Source organism: Tasmannia lanceolata, unplaced genomic scaffold (genome assembly GCF_043159265.1).
Source record: "Tasmannia lanceolata isolate RefF3 unplaced genomic scaffold, GAP_Taslan_0.1 ptg000023l, whole genome shotgun sequence".
Lineage (NCBI taxonomy): Eukaryota > Viridiplantae > Streptophyta > Magnoliopsida > Canellales > Winteraceae > Tasmannia > Tasmannia lanceolata.
This window is the reverse complement of record NW_027518700.1, coordinates 16,695,290-16,710,205: the sequence shown is the minus strand read 5'-3', so window position 1 is coordinate 16,710,205 and position 14,916 is coordinate 16,695,290. Positions and strand designations below refer to the sequence as shown.

The window sequence follows — 14,916 nt, the reverse complement described above, 5'->3', positions numbered from 1 at the left end:
CGAGTAATTTGAGATTTCCAATAGAAGAGGTTGTGGTTCGAGGTGGGTTTAGAAGAAAGAACATTTATTGTTTTCAAAACAACGAAACTTAGCAAGGACTTTCTAGTTAATTTTTTAAATAGATCAATAATGCTAAACAGATCATTTCTACTGAGAATGAATATAAAACCAACACTGAAACATACAAAACCCATTTCTACATCATATAAAACCAGAACTGAAACACGGATTTGTCCTACTCAAGATATGAATAAATTGGGCTTGCCATTCCAACTTTGGAGAAATTGCAACAAGTTCATAAATTCTGAACTCTACTTACCTTTGTTAAAATAACTGTAAGCCCAATGGTTTTTACCTTGGCATTCCCATCTTGTTTTGATGATTCCAATTCACAAGTGATCATTTATCACTAATGTGTTTGTTTGTCTAAGTTGTAGATCTTGATAAAGTAAGATCAAGGATGCTTGGATTGAAGGCCAAGAAGCCCACATTGGACCACTAATTGGAAGGCCAAAGTCATCAAGCAAGAAGTCATGAAGACTTGAAGACATGAAGAAATTAATATTGAAGACCATTTTTTTAAATGTAATTGATCCAAACCTAGATTAGGTTTTTAGAGGCATAATTAAAGTAATCTCACACACCCTAAATAAACAAGTGATTGTACTTGTGGAATTCCAACACCTTGGAACCCTCATAGCAATCCCATCTTGGTTGAGAACTGGAAGCCCAAAAACAGAATTGAAAATCTGCTCTGCATAGGCTTCTCGGAACTCCGAGAGGTTTTCTCGGAACTCCGAGAATTCTCGGAACTCCGAGAATTATTCTCGGAACTCCGAGAAATGGTCCAGTAGACTTTTTCCAATTTCTGTGTGGCTTCTCGGAACTCCGAGATTTTTTCTCGGAACTCCGAGAATTCTCGGAACTCCGAGAATTATTCTCGGAACTCCGAGAACACTCCAACGGTCTGAAAAAGAGCCATTTGGAATTTTGCTGGAATTACCATAATGCCACTGAACGGTCATATTTTGTTATTTCTATAAATATGGGTGTTCTAAACATACAAACGATCAATCCTAACACTCTTAAACTTCATTTGAATACCCAAGAGTGAATCAAGCTTCAATTGTGCCTCTCATCACCAACTCTAGGATTTGGATCATAGGCTCTCAATTGTACATCTTTTGTAACCCTTGTGAAGGGATTTTTTAGTTCTCTCTTTCATCTTTCAAGATTTGTATTCGGGCGAGTATTCGGAGAAGCGGAGCCCTTTTTCTCCGTGGTGAGGATTGCCACCAAGGTTAAAGCAATTGTAATTGGCACCGATCTTCGCCAAGGTTAAGAAGATCAAATAGTGAAGCCATCAACGGGTTTGGTTGGTGGAGTGGAGTAGGCCTCGGGTTTGAGGACCGAACCACTTTAAATCTCGGGTGCACTCTTTCTATCTCTTTGCTCTTTCATTTGCATTGCACCATTAGATTTAACTTGTATGCTTAAAATATTGTTTTTGATCTCTTAATCGGTTTAAGTTTTTCAAATTGGTAAATTCTAGTTTTCTTAAACAACCGTATTCTCCCTCCTCATAGTTGCCATTTCTAATTCAACTTGGGACCCCCTATATCGGATTTTCACTTGGTATCAGAGCCTTGGCTCTTAAAAGATTTTAAAATTTTTGTAAAAGTTATTTCAAAATCTAACTAGGGAAAGATTTTATTTGGCAACTTCTAATTGTGAAATGGCACACCAAATTGGAACCGGACTTCCGGAAGGCCATTCCACAACTAGACCTCCTTTCTTCAATGGGTCAAACTATGGACATTGGAAAACAAGGATGCGCATCTATCTTCTTTCGATAGATGTGGAACTTTGGTACATTGTTGAAAATGGATACAATGTACCTTCCAATCCTTTTGAAGAATGGAATGTGGTAGAGAAAAGGCAAGCTAATTTGAACTACAAAGCAATAAATTTCTTGTTTTGTGCCTTAGCTACCGAGGAGTTTAATAGAGTTGCTCTTTTTGATTCCGCCAAGACTATTTGGGATACCCTTGCAACTACCCATGAGGGAACATCACAAGTCAAGGATTCCAAAATAAACTTGTTAAAGAGCAAGTATGAAATGTTTAGAATGAGTCCAAACGAGAGTATTTCGGAAATGTATACTCGTTTTTCTATTATTTCTAACGAACTAGCTAATCTTGGTAAATCTTATCCTAACGATGAGCTTGTGAGTAAATTACTTAGGTCTCTTCCTCCCCATTGGGATCCAAAGGTGACCGCAATTCAGGAGTCAAAAAATCTCAAGACTCTAACCATAGAGGAGCTTGTAGGATCTCTCATCACCCATGAGATGCTCCTTACTAGCCGACAAGAGGAAAAGAAGCCAAAGGAGAAGGAGAGGGAATTTAGATCCCTAGCACTCAAGGCTTCCAAGGAAGACTCATCAAGTGAAGCGGATAGTGACGAAGAAGAAGCTTTACGAAGATTCAAGAGCTTGTGGAGAAAGAAGCATAAGAAAGATAAGAAAAAGAAAGAAGAAAGTGATGTTGATGGAGCCTTAAGATGCTTCAATTGCAGGAAGATAGGACACAAAAGACCGGATTGTCCACTTCTAAAATCAACTTCCTCTAAGTACAAGGGTAAGAAGGATTGGAAGAAGCATAAGGCTCTTGCCGCCGGTTGGGATGCGTTAAGCACATCGGGCAAAAGCTCAAGTGAAGGGGAAGAAAATAAAAAAGATGATCTTTGCTTCATGACAATCACCCATGAAGTTGAGGTAAACTCTAACCCCTCATATTCTTCATCTAGTAGTAAAAGTGATAGCATACCTTATGATGAATTATGTGAAACCTTGCATGCCCAAATTTCCAAAAACAAAGTTCTTAAAAAATCCATTTTAAAGTTAGAAAAAGAACTTGAATTTTTGAAAAGTGATTTATCTTCTTCCATATCTCAAGAACAAGTTACACTTGAAAATCATAAACTTGAGATTAATACCCTTAAGGGTAGCTTGGATGAGAAAACTTGCCAACTTTTAAAATTTCAAAATATGGCAAGCTCCTCTAATTCTTATGAAGATGAAAGAAATGAGCTTTTAGTTCAAACATCCCATCTTCATAATGAAAATGAAAGACTTAGATTATGTTTACATGGATTTCTAAATGGAAATAAAATTATTGACATAATCCTAAGTAAAACTAGTCTTAGACCTCAACATGCTTATCATGATAGGACTAGTGTATCTAACCCTCTTGTTAGATGCCATTTTTGTGGAATGAATGGTCATTACCAATTCCAATGTGCATCCAAGAGTAGGGCTAGATGTGGGACCAAGAAATCTTGGGTTCCCAAAACCCCCATATGATGATATTCATATTGTGTAGATTAGGGGTTTTTGAACTTAAAATTGAATATATTTCATTTGTATGTTTTTTTTGATAACCCCTCTTGTATTGTAAAATTATTTTAACTAGGGGGAGTTAAAATTGAATTTTTCTTTGAAAAAGGGGGAGCTTTAAAATTGTAAATTTTAAACCCTTGTTTTTCTTACCCCTTCTTTTTGTTGATGACAAAGGGGGAGAAGAATCTAGAGTAAAGTCTCTAGTGTAAGAAAAATGTGAAAAGAATATATGCTTTGATTTGTAAATCTCTTGTGCTTGTCATCATCAAAAAGGGGGAGATTGTAAGCCCAATGGTTTTTACCTTGGCATTCCCATCTTGTTTTGATGATTCCAATTCACAAGTGATCATTTATCACTAATGTGTTTGTTTGTCTAAGTTGTAGATCTTGATAAAGTAAGATCAAGGATGCTTGGATTGAAGGCCAAGAAGCCCACATTGGACCACTAATTGGAAGGCCAAAGTCATCAAGCAAGAAGTCATGAAGACTTGAAGACATGAAGAAATTAATATTGAAGACCATTTTTTTAAATGTAATTGATCCAAACCTAGATTAGGTTTTTAGAGGCATAATTAAAGTAATCTCACACACCCTAAATAAACAAGTGATTGTACTTGTGGAATTCCAACACCTTGGAACCCTCATAGCAATCCCATCTTGGTTGAGAACTGGAAGCCCAAAAACAGAATTGAAAATCTGCTCTGCATAGGCTTCTCGGAACTCCGAGAGGTTTTCTCGGAACTCCGAGAAATGGTCCAGTAGACTTTTTCCAATTTCTGTGTGGCTTCTCGGAACTCCGAGATTTTTTCTCGGAACTCCGAGAATTCTCGGAACTCCGAGAATTATTCTCGGAACTCCGAGAACACTCCAACGGTCTGAAAAAGAGCCGTTTGGAATTTTGCTGGAATTACCATAATGCCACTGAACGGTCATATTTTGTTATTTCTATAAATATGGGTGTTCTAAACATACAAACGATCAATCCTAACACTCTTAAACTTCATTTGAATACCCAAGAGTGAATCAAGCTTCAATTGTGCCTCTCATCACCAACTCTAGGATTTGGATCATAGGCTCTCAATTGTACATCTTTTGTAACCCTTGTGAAGGGATTTTTTAGTTCTCTCTTTCATCTTTCAAGATTTGTATTCGGGCGAGTATTCGGAGAAGCGGAGCCCTTTTTCTCCGTGGTGAGGATTGCCACCAAGGTTAAAGCAATTGTAATTGGCACCGATCTTCGCCAAGGTTAAGAAGATCAAATAGTGAAGCCATCAACGGGTTTGGTTGGTGGAGTGGAGTAGGCCTCGGGTTTGAGGACCGAACCACTTTAAATCTCGGGTGCACTCTTTCTATCTCTTTGCTCTTTCATTTGCATTGCACCATTAGATTTAACTTGTATGCTTAAAATATTGTTTTTGATCTCTTAATCGGTTTAAGTTTTTCAAATTGGTAAATTCTAGTTTTCTTAAACAACCGTATTCTCCCTCCTCATAGTTGCCATTTCTAATTCAACTTGGGACCCCCTATATCGGATTTTCAATAACAAGTAATAAACAATGTTTAAAACCGATCAATGAAAGGTTATTTTCAAGTATACAATTATCACGTACAAAATGGGGAATAATTTCATTGAATTTCTGTACAAATAATGTTGACAAAAATGATAACATCTGGGAAAACAGAAAAGGTAAAACCCATTAAAGGGTGAATAGAAAAGGTAAACCCAATAAACTGATAAAAGGGCTAGAACTGTATGTCAAAACGAAACACAAGGTCAAGATTGGGAAAAAAACTCAGAATTGCCTATCCCCAACAAGAAATTATCCAAAGGAGAATGTGGAAACTAGGGCTGCAACTCGGGTCGGGCGGGTTGGGTTTTGGGGAACCCAACCCTACCCAAGAAATATCTCGGGTCGGGTCGGGTCAGGTTTTTTTCCGGAAAACCCACGATTCCCAAACCCGGCCCTACCCATGATAAATCTCAGGTCGGGTCGGGTTGGGTCGGGTTTTTTCACGTTGACGCAATTTTTTAAGGAAAATTCTTGTTTGGCAAGGCAACTCAACTCATAGAAGCAGAAATTACACTCACATTACACTTGAATCAAACAATGATGTAATTACACTCACATTACACTTGAATCAAACAATGCTGTAATCAAACAATGTTGTAATTACAATCAAACAATGCTGAATCAAACACTTGAATAAACTCAACTCATAGAAGCAGAAATTACACTCACATACAATAACAGTGGGTGCGTGGGTTTTCACCTTTAAATTTTAACTAACAATAGAAAAAAATGTACATACTATAACTTATGTAACTCGGATCGAGTCGGGTCGGGCCCCTTCAAACCCGGCTCGACCCGAGATTCATGCGGGCTTTTGAATGCTCAACCCGGCTCGACCCGAAACCCATGAAACCTGAACCCAACCCAGGCTATTTTCGGGTCGGGTCGATGCGGGTCAGGTAAAACCCGGCTCGAGTTGCAGCCCTAGTGGAAACCAAAAATATATATCAGAATTCACTGAAAAAATCTAGGAAAAAAATTGGCTCAAGTTGACTAAAAATATCATTTTCCGAGGGCTCTGAAACTGGCACCATCCTCCCTTCCTCTGCACATGTGAGATGATTAGGCGGATCAGCAATGGGTACAGGATACTCAACCTCGGCATGTTCTGAAGCAATCTCGTCCGCGCGTCATGGCATATTCTCTCTAACTTGTCCATCTTCCTTATCAATGCCTTGTGATCTTCAATGGGTAGTTCTCTCAATTCCTCCATATTGACTCTATTCCATTAATAGACCCCACCACCACTCTCATCATTCCTTCCCATCTTGCTTTGATTTTGCTCTTTCTCTAGCTGGTGTTCGAGTTGAGAGTCCTGGTTCAAGAGTATGGGAACTATGGAAAGGGCGTGTGAAGGAGTGGGGCTGCAAAGGTAGTAGTCAAGGATAGCATCAATAGAGGGATGGTCGAAGACTTAGGGCTTCCCACTGGGAGAGAAGGTTATAATTGCGATCTGAGAGTCGCAGAGGATGCAAAGCTCGTGAGCTTTCTTGAAGAGGCCTTTGCGCCTCTTTGAGAAACACACATGCCTAGCATTCTTGCTACCAATTATCTTTATTCTATCTTCCTCTTTCCCATATTTCTCTCTCTTGAAGAAAACCTTAGAGCAGAATTCAACAAAGATGGGTTTCTTCAACTAATCATTCTCTTTTGAACCAAATTCAAGATGAAGGAGATATCAACAGAGATGGGTTTCTTCTTTCAATTGCTCTCTTTTCTTATGTTGAACAAAATTTCAGATGAAGGAGATGATCGTTACACAAGGGTTTCTTCTTTTTATAAAATATTGAAGATTACCACTAATCTTTGCTTATCTGACAAGCAAGCCTAATTAGTGTTTATGTAGAACACTCAAGAGGATAAACATAGAAACTAGTATCACAAGATTTATAGAAAGAGATTTGACAAGATATGAGAAGATAATCTCAATACCTAATCTAGCCTCCCTGCATAATCTTCCCCAATTAATCCAAATCAAATCTTGGAAGATGTGATTTTATTCTACCTAATCAAACCATAACCTATTGGTGATATCTCACATATTCTAACATGCCCCCTCAAACGTATATGGATTGAAAATTGATATACATTTGATTACAATGAATATCCCAAAAAAATGTAAAAATTTGCCAATTTTGTTGCACGTTGTCACGATTGATGTCTGCTTGATGTATGTTGCCAATATTGTTGAAGATGATGGATGATGGCCGCCTATTGTTGAAGAATGTGTTGCATTGAAAAGGTGAGCCGCAAAAAGCTTCAATGAACTGGATTGGACTCAAGCCTGAATGGGCGAGTCATTAGGCCGATTAGAATATCGAACCTTCTGAAAATGGGTCACAATGGACCAATTCCAGAATGGGCAAGAAATGAGTCACAATGGACGAATGTCGGAATGGGCAAGAAATGGCCTCTATGGGCAAAAGAAAGCCTCAATGGGCAGACTTCACAGGTCAGCTTGAGATACCGATCCTTATGAAAGAGAGAAATTGCTCTCTCAGGCACCAACCTCAAGGAGAGAGGCCCCTCAACTGAGTAGAACTCCTATTTCAGGCACGCACCACAAAGAGGTACCTCAACCGAAATAGGCGAAAGACAAAAATATAAAGAAAGAGAGGAAAGAAATAGAAGAGAAAGCAACAAATAACAGCTAGGAATGGTGGCAACAATTATCGACAAAAAATTAGACATTGGGAGAAAGTGTGCAAATATCAAATATGTGTTTTGAAAATGCAAATCCCTTTTTTTTTTTTTTTTTGTGAAGGTGTTGACAGCAAAATAAGGAGACCGTGTAATTGGCACAAGATGATGAGAGGGGCGCATTCAAGAAGATGAGGGGTTATTGAAGGCAACCAAGAAAGTCTTGAAAATTAGATGGGAAAAGAATGCAAGGAGATTAAACAAGAATGCTAAGAATATATGCTAAGGATGCGAGGAGATTGAAACTAATGAAGCTGGTAAGGAGAGCACTACTTGTGGTCACTCCAAGATCGGTGGCTCTATACCATGTAAAATATTGAAGATTTCCACTAATCTTTGCTTATCTTACAATCAAGCCTAATGAGTGTTTATATAGAACACTCGAGGATAAACATAGAAACTAGTATCACAAGATTTATGGAAAGAGATTTGACAAGATATGAGAAGATAATCTCAATACCTAATCTAGCCTCCCTGCATAATCTTCCCCAATTAATTCAAATCAAATCTTGGAAGATGTGATTTTATTCTACCTAATCAAACCATAGTTACCTAATCTAACCTATTGGTGATATCTCACATATTCTAACACTTTTAATCCCCTATGTTTCCTTTTTCATATCTCTGTAAGGGGTTTTCAAATATATGACCGTTGCTATGCTTCCTCTTTTCAAATTCTATTGCCAGGGTTTTCAAATATATGACCGTGAGAATTTCCCTCTGTTTTCTATTTCATATCCCTCTCTCTTATGACGGTTGAGATGATTGAAGAAAAGGTGTACCCCCTCTAGTGAAAAATAGTTTGGAAGTGGACAATTCTTCCATACCCCCCCCCCCGGCTAGTGTATTTACCATAAATGGGGTGCCCGAGGAAGAAAAGGGGGCAAGTTTATCAGTTCCCGGGCGATGATATATTCGCACGTGTGTCAACGTGAATTGACGTTAAAAAGCCTAGGCTGTTTGGATACGCGGATTTTAGAATCCAGGTTTTCAGTTTGAAACGAAAACAGTGTAAAAGAGGGTTAGAGACAAGAGAAGAAGCGGACCAGCCGTCGTTTTTGACTCATTTTTTACTTCTCTCCCTTTCTTTCCATCAGCAAGAGAGTAGAAGATCCTCCCATTTTCCAGGTTTTAGAAATCTGATGACAGATTTTTAAAACCTGATTTTCTTTCTTAAAATCCAAGAAATGCTGCCAGGACAGCACACAGCATACTGATCATGAAGCCTTTTTTACACTGTTTTCAAACTAAAAACCTGGATTCTAAAATCCGCCTATCCAACCTCAAATCACATTACAGGGGTGTGAATCATCCACAGGGGGTGCGAATTTATCATTGCCTTCTAATTATATCAGTTTAGATGTGGCCCACCTATGGAATCAAAATCTGCATTTTAAACTTTTCAGTTGGTCGTTGGCGGTTTACTGCAAAGGAAACGTAGAAACGGTCATATTTGATATAGACACTCTCACTAGCTGATGCGGGATACCGTTTCTCGTTGGCAAGGAGTTACCAACGGTCATATATTATAAAACCCTGGTAAGCATAGCAACGGTCATATATTTGAAAACCAATGCAGGGATATGTAAAAGGAAACAGAGGGATTAAAAGAAGAAATCCTTCTGTACCGATCAACTCCTTCATTTGGGATTTGCTTCAAGAGAAGAAAAGAGAGTGAAAGTAGAGACCCATCTCAGCCGATCATCCCCTTTCCCCTTCAACTTGAATTGGGTTCAAGAAAAAGAAAGAGAGCGATTACTTGAAGAAACCCATCTTTGATTGCTGGAATTTGGTTCAAATAAAGTGAACTATTAGAAGAAGAAACCCATCTCTGTTGAAAGAAGAGATCCATCTCTGCAGCTCATCTCCTTCATCTTGAATTGAGGTCAAGAAAGAGAAAGAGAGCAATTACTTGAAGAAACCCATCTTTTATCGCTGGAATCTGGTTCAAAGAAAGAGAGCTACTAGAAGAAGAAACCCATCTCTGATGAATTCTGTACTAAAAGAGAGAGAAAGAAGGATGGGAAAGAGGAAGATAGAAATTAAGAAGATTGAGAACAAGAATGTGAGGCAGGTGTGTTTCTCAAAGAGGCGCACAGGCCTCTTCAAGAAAGCATCCGAGCTTTGCATCCTCTGCGACTCCCAGATTGCCATTATAACCTTCTCCCCTGGTGGGAAGCCCTATGTCTTCGCCCACCCCTCCGTTGATGCCGTCCTCGACTACTACCTCGGCGGCCCTACTCCTTCACGTGCCCTTGCTAGAGTTCCCATACTCTCCAATCAGGTCTCGCAACTCGAACACCAGCTAGAGAAAGAGCAAAAGAAAATCAAGATGGGCGGGAATGATGAGAGTGGTGATGGTAGGGACTACTGGTGGGATTGAATCAATATGGAGGAATTGGGAGAACTACCCATTGAAGATCAGACGGCATTGATAAGGAAGATGGAACAAGTTAGAGCGAATATGGTAAGACGTGTGGACGAGCTTGCTTCAGCACATGCCAAGGTTGAGAATCCTGTACCACTTGCCGATGCGCCACTTCATCTCACATGTGCCAAGGAAGGAACTACGGTGCCAGTTTCGGTGCCTTCGGAAAACGATATTTTTAGTCAGCTCGAGCCTATTCATTTCCCATATTTTTGGGCAGAATTCTGATTATTTTTTCTATTTTCACATTCTCCTTCGAACAATCGTAATCTTTTGTTTCTTTTTGCTACATACAGTTCTAGACCCTTAATGGGTTTTACCTTTTCTATTCACCCTTTAATGGGTTTTACTTTCCGTTTCTTGTAGAGACATACAGTTCAAGCCCTTTAGTGGGTTTTACCTTTTCTGTTTTTCCAGCTGCTATCATTTTTGTCAACATTATTTGTACAAAATCTCAATGAAACATTTCCCATTATTTCATGATAATCTTATACTTGAAAATAACCTCTCATTGATCGGTTTTGATAATCATTTATTACATGTTATTTTAACAAAGGAAAACAGAGTTCAGAAATTATGAAGTTGGTGAAATTTCTCTTAAGTTGGGTTAACAATCAAGCCCAATTTCTTCATATCTTGAGTAGGTCTAATCCATGTTTCAGTACTGGTTTTATATGATGCTTGAATGTGTTTCTATCAAGGGTTCAGCTTGGCTATTGATTAACTCTTATGATTCAATGTATTATAGGAAACCCAAATAAGTTTAGTTTGTGCTCTTTGATAAGGATTCGTTGGGCACTAATTTTCAGATCCCCGCCTATAAAGATAGAAAATTATTCCCATTTTATGAGTCTGATAAATTAATTATTTATATCTGGAGTTTAATAAATTTTCTAATGTACATTACTCTTCCTTGCAAGGTTACTGGCTTCATTTATTTGGGCTAGTGTTTCCTGGTAATTGTTAAAGCTATAGATTGGAATCCATGGTTATTCTTCTTTTGTCATCCCATTTTGCTTGCGAGTAAGGTGGACAAATGGACAAAGCCTATTATTGTTGTGCGGGGTATTAGAGAATGAAATCAAATCAGATCAAATATTATAATATTAGAAGATTTGATTTGATTAGGCTATATTGGTTGGTTGGGTTAGATTAGGCAAGTGAATTAGATTAGGATAATGTCTTTCCATAATTATCTTATTCTCTTGCTATGTTTATCATTTGAGTGTTCTATAAAAACACTCCTTGTCTTCAATGTAAATCATCCAAGAAGTTAGTGGAATCTCTAAATTTTGACATGGTATCAAAGCGGGTTGATCCGACCTTGGCTTGACTCAACAGTTACAATTTTGTTGTGGGGCGGGCGGCAGCCGCCGTCCGCCCGGTTCCCTTCAATCTCTTGATGACTTGATATAAAAAAAATTTTCTATCCTTTTTGCTTGATTTATCTATTACTTTATTTCACCGAGTAAGCAGATTGTGAAACCCAAGTTACAGATTCATTTTTCTACATAGCACCCATGGCTGCCACGATCCCCGCCTTGAATTTGGATCTAAAGTCATTGTTTTCATTCTCGATACTGTTTGTCTCTACACATAACCAATGGGTATTATTTGGAGGAAAGTTTCAACTCTCTTCTTATTGCAAACTCAATCTCTGTTATTTATAGCATCACAGCCCTTTCTTCTTTCTTCATCAAAACAGTACACCACCTACCTCCTTTTCCAACTCAAAAATTGATAGAGATGCCCCTCTTTTAATATGTCTCCCATGGCTTGTCTCATCACTTCAAGCAACTCTCACCCCTTTTTTTATTTGCACACCCCGCAGCCAAAAAAAAAGAAAAAAAGAAAAAAAGAAAGAAAGAAAAACATTTCTTGCAATTCTTAAAATCCAATCGGATGACATACTTTTCTTGTTGATATTTGCCATTAGCTTTCAAGTAGCTTGTTGTTTGGTATCAAAGCGGCACGATCCGTCATCATGTCGAAGAAAATCGAAGAAATAATGGATCAATGGGATGAAGATATAAGAGAGATGAAAAGGCATCTAGCTTATATGAATGCCAATTTCAACAAGTTGGCATTATTGCTTGGCGTGAAGATAGAAAGAGCCCCCATGTTTGAAGAAGTTGAATGAAGAGTTCAACCAGAACGTCGTCAAGAAGGCTGGTGTGCCGAAAAAGAAAAGAAGAAACAGGAAAATGGGAGAAAAGAAGAAGAGCGAAAAAAATCAGATAGAAGAAAAGGCGAAAAAGCCACAAAAGAAAAGGCGTCGCCGAAGAGCCTATCGTTCCTCTCAAACTGTCTAAGGCCATCGAAAAGATTCCAAGCAACAATCATCCGTGCGTCAACCTCCAAATCATTCCAAAATAACAAATCTAAGGACCTTTGATGAACGGCTTCATGGGATCGATTTGAAAATGGAGTTGCCTCAACCATTGATGACGACATACAAAACGGTCACCAATCTCAAGACGAAGAGAAGAAAAAAGGGAGCGAGAAAAAAGAAGAGAAAAGAGATGGATTATGGAAAGTCCTACGCAAGATCTCAAATTTCGCTATTTGGCCAATACTTAATCTCCAACCTTGAGGGCAAGGTTGATTTCAAGGGGGGTGGAATGTTACATGCCTAAACGGGTCCCGCTTGGGTTGGAATAAATGACTTCGGCATTTTAGAGAATAAGATTAGATCTTACCACATCTGATATATTTAGTAGTTAGGATATTTTAGGATGCTATATATCTAGTAGTTAGGATCTATTAGGATGCTAATTTAGATTAAGATAATTTTTATTTAGTTATTTCTCTTATTATCATAAGATCTTTCTATGCTTATATGTAAGTGCTTTATATAAGCACATATTACATTTAATGGAAATCAATGAAGAAACCATCTTAGAAACTGTGTCTTTTTGCACAAAAGAGGACTGATATTTCCCTCAAAGTGGATCAAGAGGCTGATCTTCCCTCTAAGAAGATCAATCACCGGGGGGGGAGACCTAGGAACTCAACTTTAGCAATCCACAGAATGAACTAGATTGGGAAAGGCCCATGGAGAACACATGGGTTAGTCCGGGTCAGTGGAGAAACAATGGAGCAGTACTCCCAAATGGTCCTGATTCAGGTAAACAGAAAACCTTTAAAATTGGGAATTCAGGCTCTCCATAAATGTTGTATTCTGGATTGATTTTTCAGTTATGTTAGGTGTCCTTATGGAAAGTTTTTGTAATTGCAGCTGCATGAAGTCACATTATCTGTCTTCTAAGGCCCTGTTCATTTTAGATATGACAACTAATTGTGAGTCCAAAACCAATTATTTTAATTCTGAGTCCAATAATTGGTTTTGGACTCACAGCCCGTTTTTCTAAACGAACAGGGCATAAGAGAGAGGCTCGCCAAAACTGTTTTCTGCTACATGGAGGTGGTGTGAACTTTGCTACCCTCCTTAAATGCTAATTGTACAAGTGCAAATACTTTATTCATCAAGATACACATTCTCAGTAGAAATTAACTGCTTAGGTCCTGTTTGTTTTGGATTTTGAGAACCGATTGTGAGTCCAAAACTGAATTAGATGTAAATTTCATGTCAAATGCCAGAACAGAAAATGGTTACTTCATCACATTCATAGATGCTTGCTCTATGTTTGAGTCCACATTTTTCCCTACCAAGTCAATCAAAACTCCTTTGACTCTACCTTGTTATGACAACGTCAACCTTGTACTTGTCGCATCAACCAGGTACTCGGTCTCACTGTGCCTAGTCGACTAGGATTCACTTTGACAGATTTTTGGCTCGCATTTACAATTTGAAACACTGGTTTTGTAAGTAGAAAAAATTAAAAATAAAAGATTATTTAAAAATATGGAGATTTTGAGTGCATGTTCCAGCCTTCATGTGATTGATATTATGTTTTTTACGATTAAAAATTAAGATTATTATCCCAAAAATTTGATATTTACACCTCTTACTTTAAAGTTCTCTCATTGATTGTTATGATTACTAAGAAGCTGTTTACCAATCAGAGAAGTTTAATCTAAAAGGTGCTTCGGATGTCGGCTCCTTATGTCGGATTTGTTAATAATGATGGTCTTATGTGGAGGTTACTAATTTCTATTTGAGGAGAAGTCTTTGGCTTAATTTTCATGTGAGAACCAATAACATTTTGGGCACCAGTTTGTGTGTAAATTGCAGTTTAAAAGGCCTGTACTTATTGCGCTTTACACAAACCTTTTAGGTGCAATTTAAACAATTTGCACCCAAAATGCAGGTAGGTTCACATCCAAACCGATCCTAAATTAAGTTCAAAAATCGTTTTCCCTATTAATCTTGAGTTTGTTTTAGTTTTCTTAATGCTTCCCAACCCTCCATTTGCATCTCCATATCTGGGACTATGGATCCTAACTGTTTTTCATGCTTGTAGTTAAAAAGAAATTTCAAGAATTGACAAAATTTCACCTTCCAAATGCAGGGTCTAGAAATAGGATCATGAGGAAAATGCACTAAAATAGCGGTTGGCATAGAAGCATTCAAAAATAAAAAAAATAAAAAAATAAAAAAAATACAAAGATGCATACTAAAATGTCAACAGAGGTTCACTACAGAGAAGGAATTTTGACATCCTTTTCCCTCTTAATCTTGAGTTGGATTAACTTTTCTTAGTGCTTCCTAAGCCTCCATTTGCATCTCCATATCTGGGACCTCGGATCCTAACTGTCTTTACACCTGTATTTAAAAAGAAATTTCAATAATTGACAAAATTACACCTTCCAAATGCAGTCTAGATCAGATCTGCAATTTGATATTCCTTTCATTA

General features: G+C 38.0%; 1 protein-coding gene across 1 annotated transcript; it reads left to right on the top strand.

The window, feature by feature from the left end:
• The first annotated feature begins 9,691 nt into the window (after positions 1-9,691).
• LOC143855884 (agamous-like MADS-box protein AGL28) lies at positions 9,692-10,054 on the top strand. The gene has a single exon (XM_077365939.1). It carries the CDS (start codon positions 9,692-9,694, stop codon positions 10,052-10,054), a length of 363 nt encoding a protein of 120 aa, XP_077222054.1.
• Positions 10,055-14,916: the final 4,862 nt, after the last annotated feature.

Excerpts from the sequence above, each read along its gene's own strand:
- LOC143855884 (XM_077365939.1), top strand. The coding sequence starts at position 9,692 with ATGGGAAAGAGGAAGATAGAAATTAAGAAGATTGAGAACAAGAATGTG.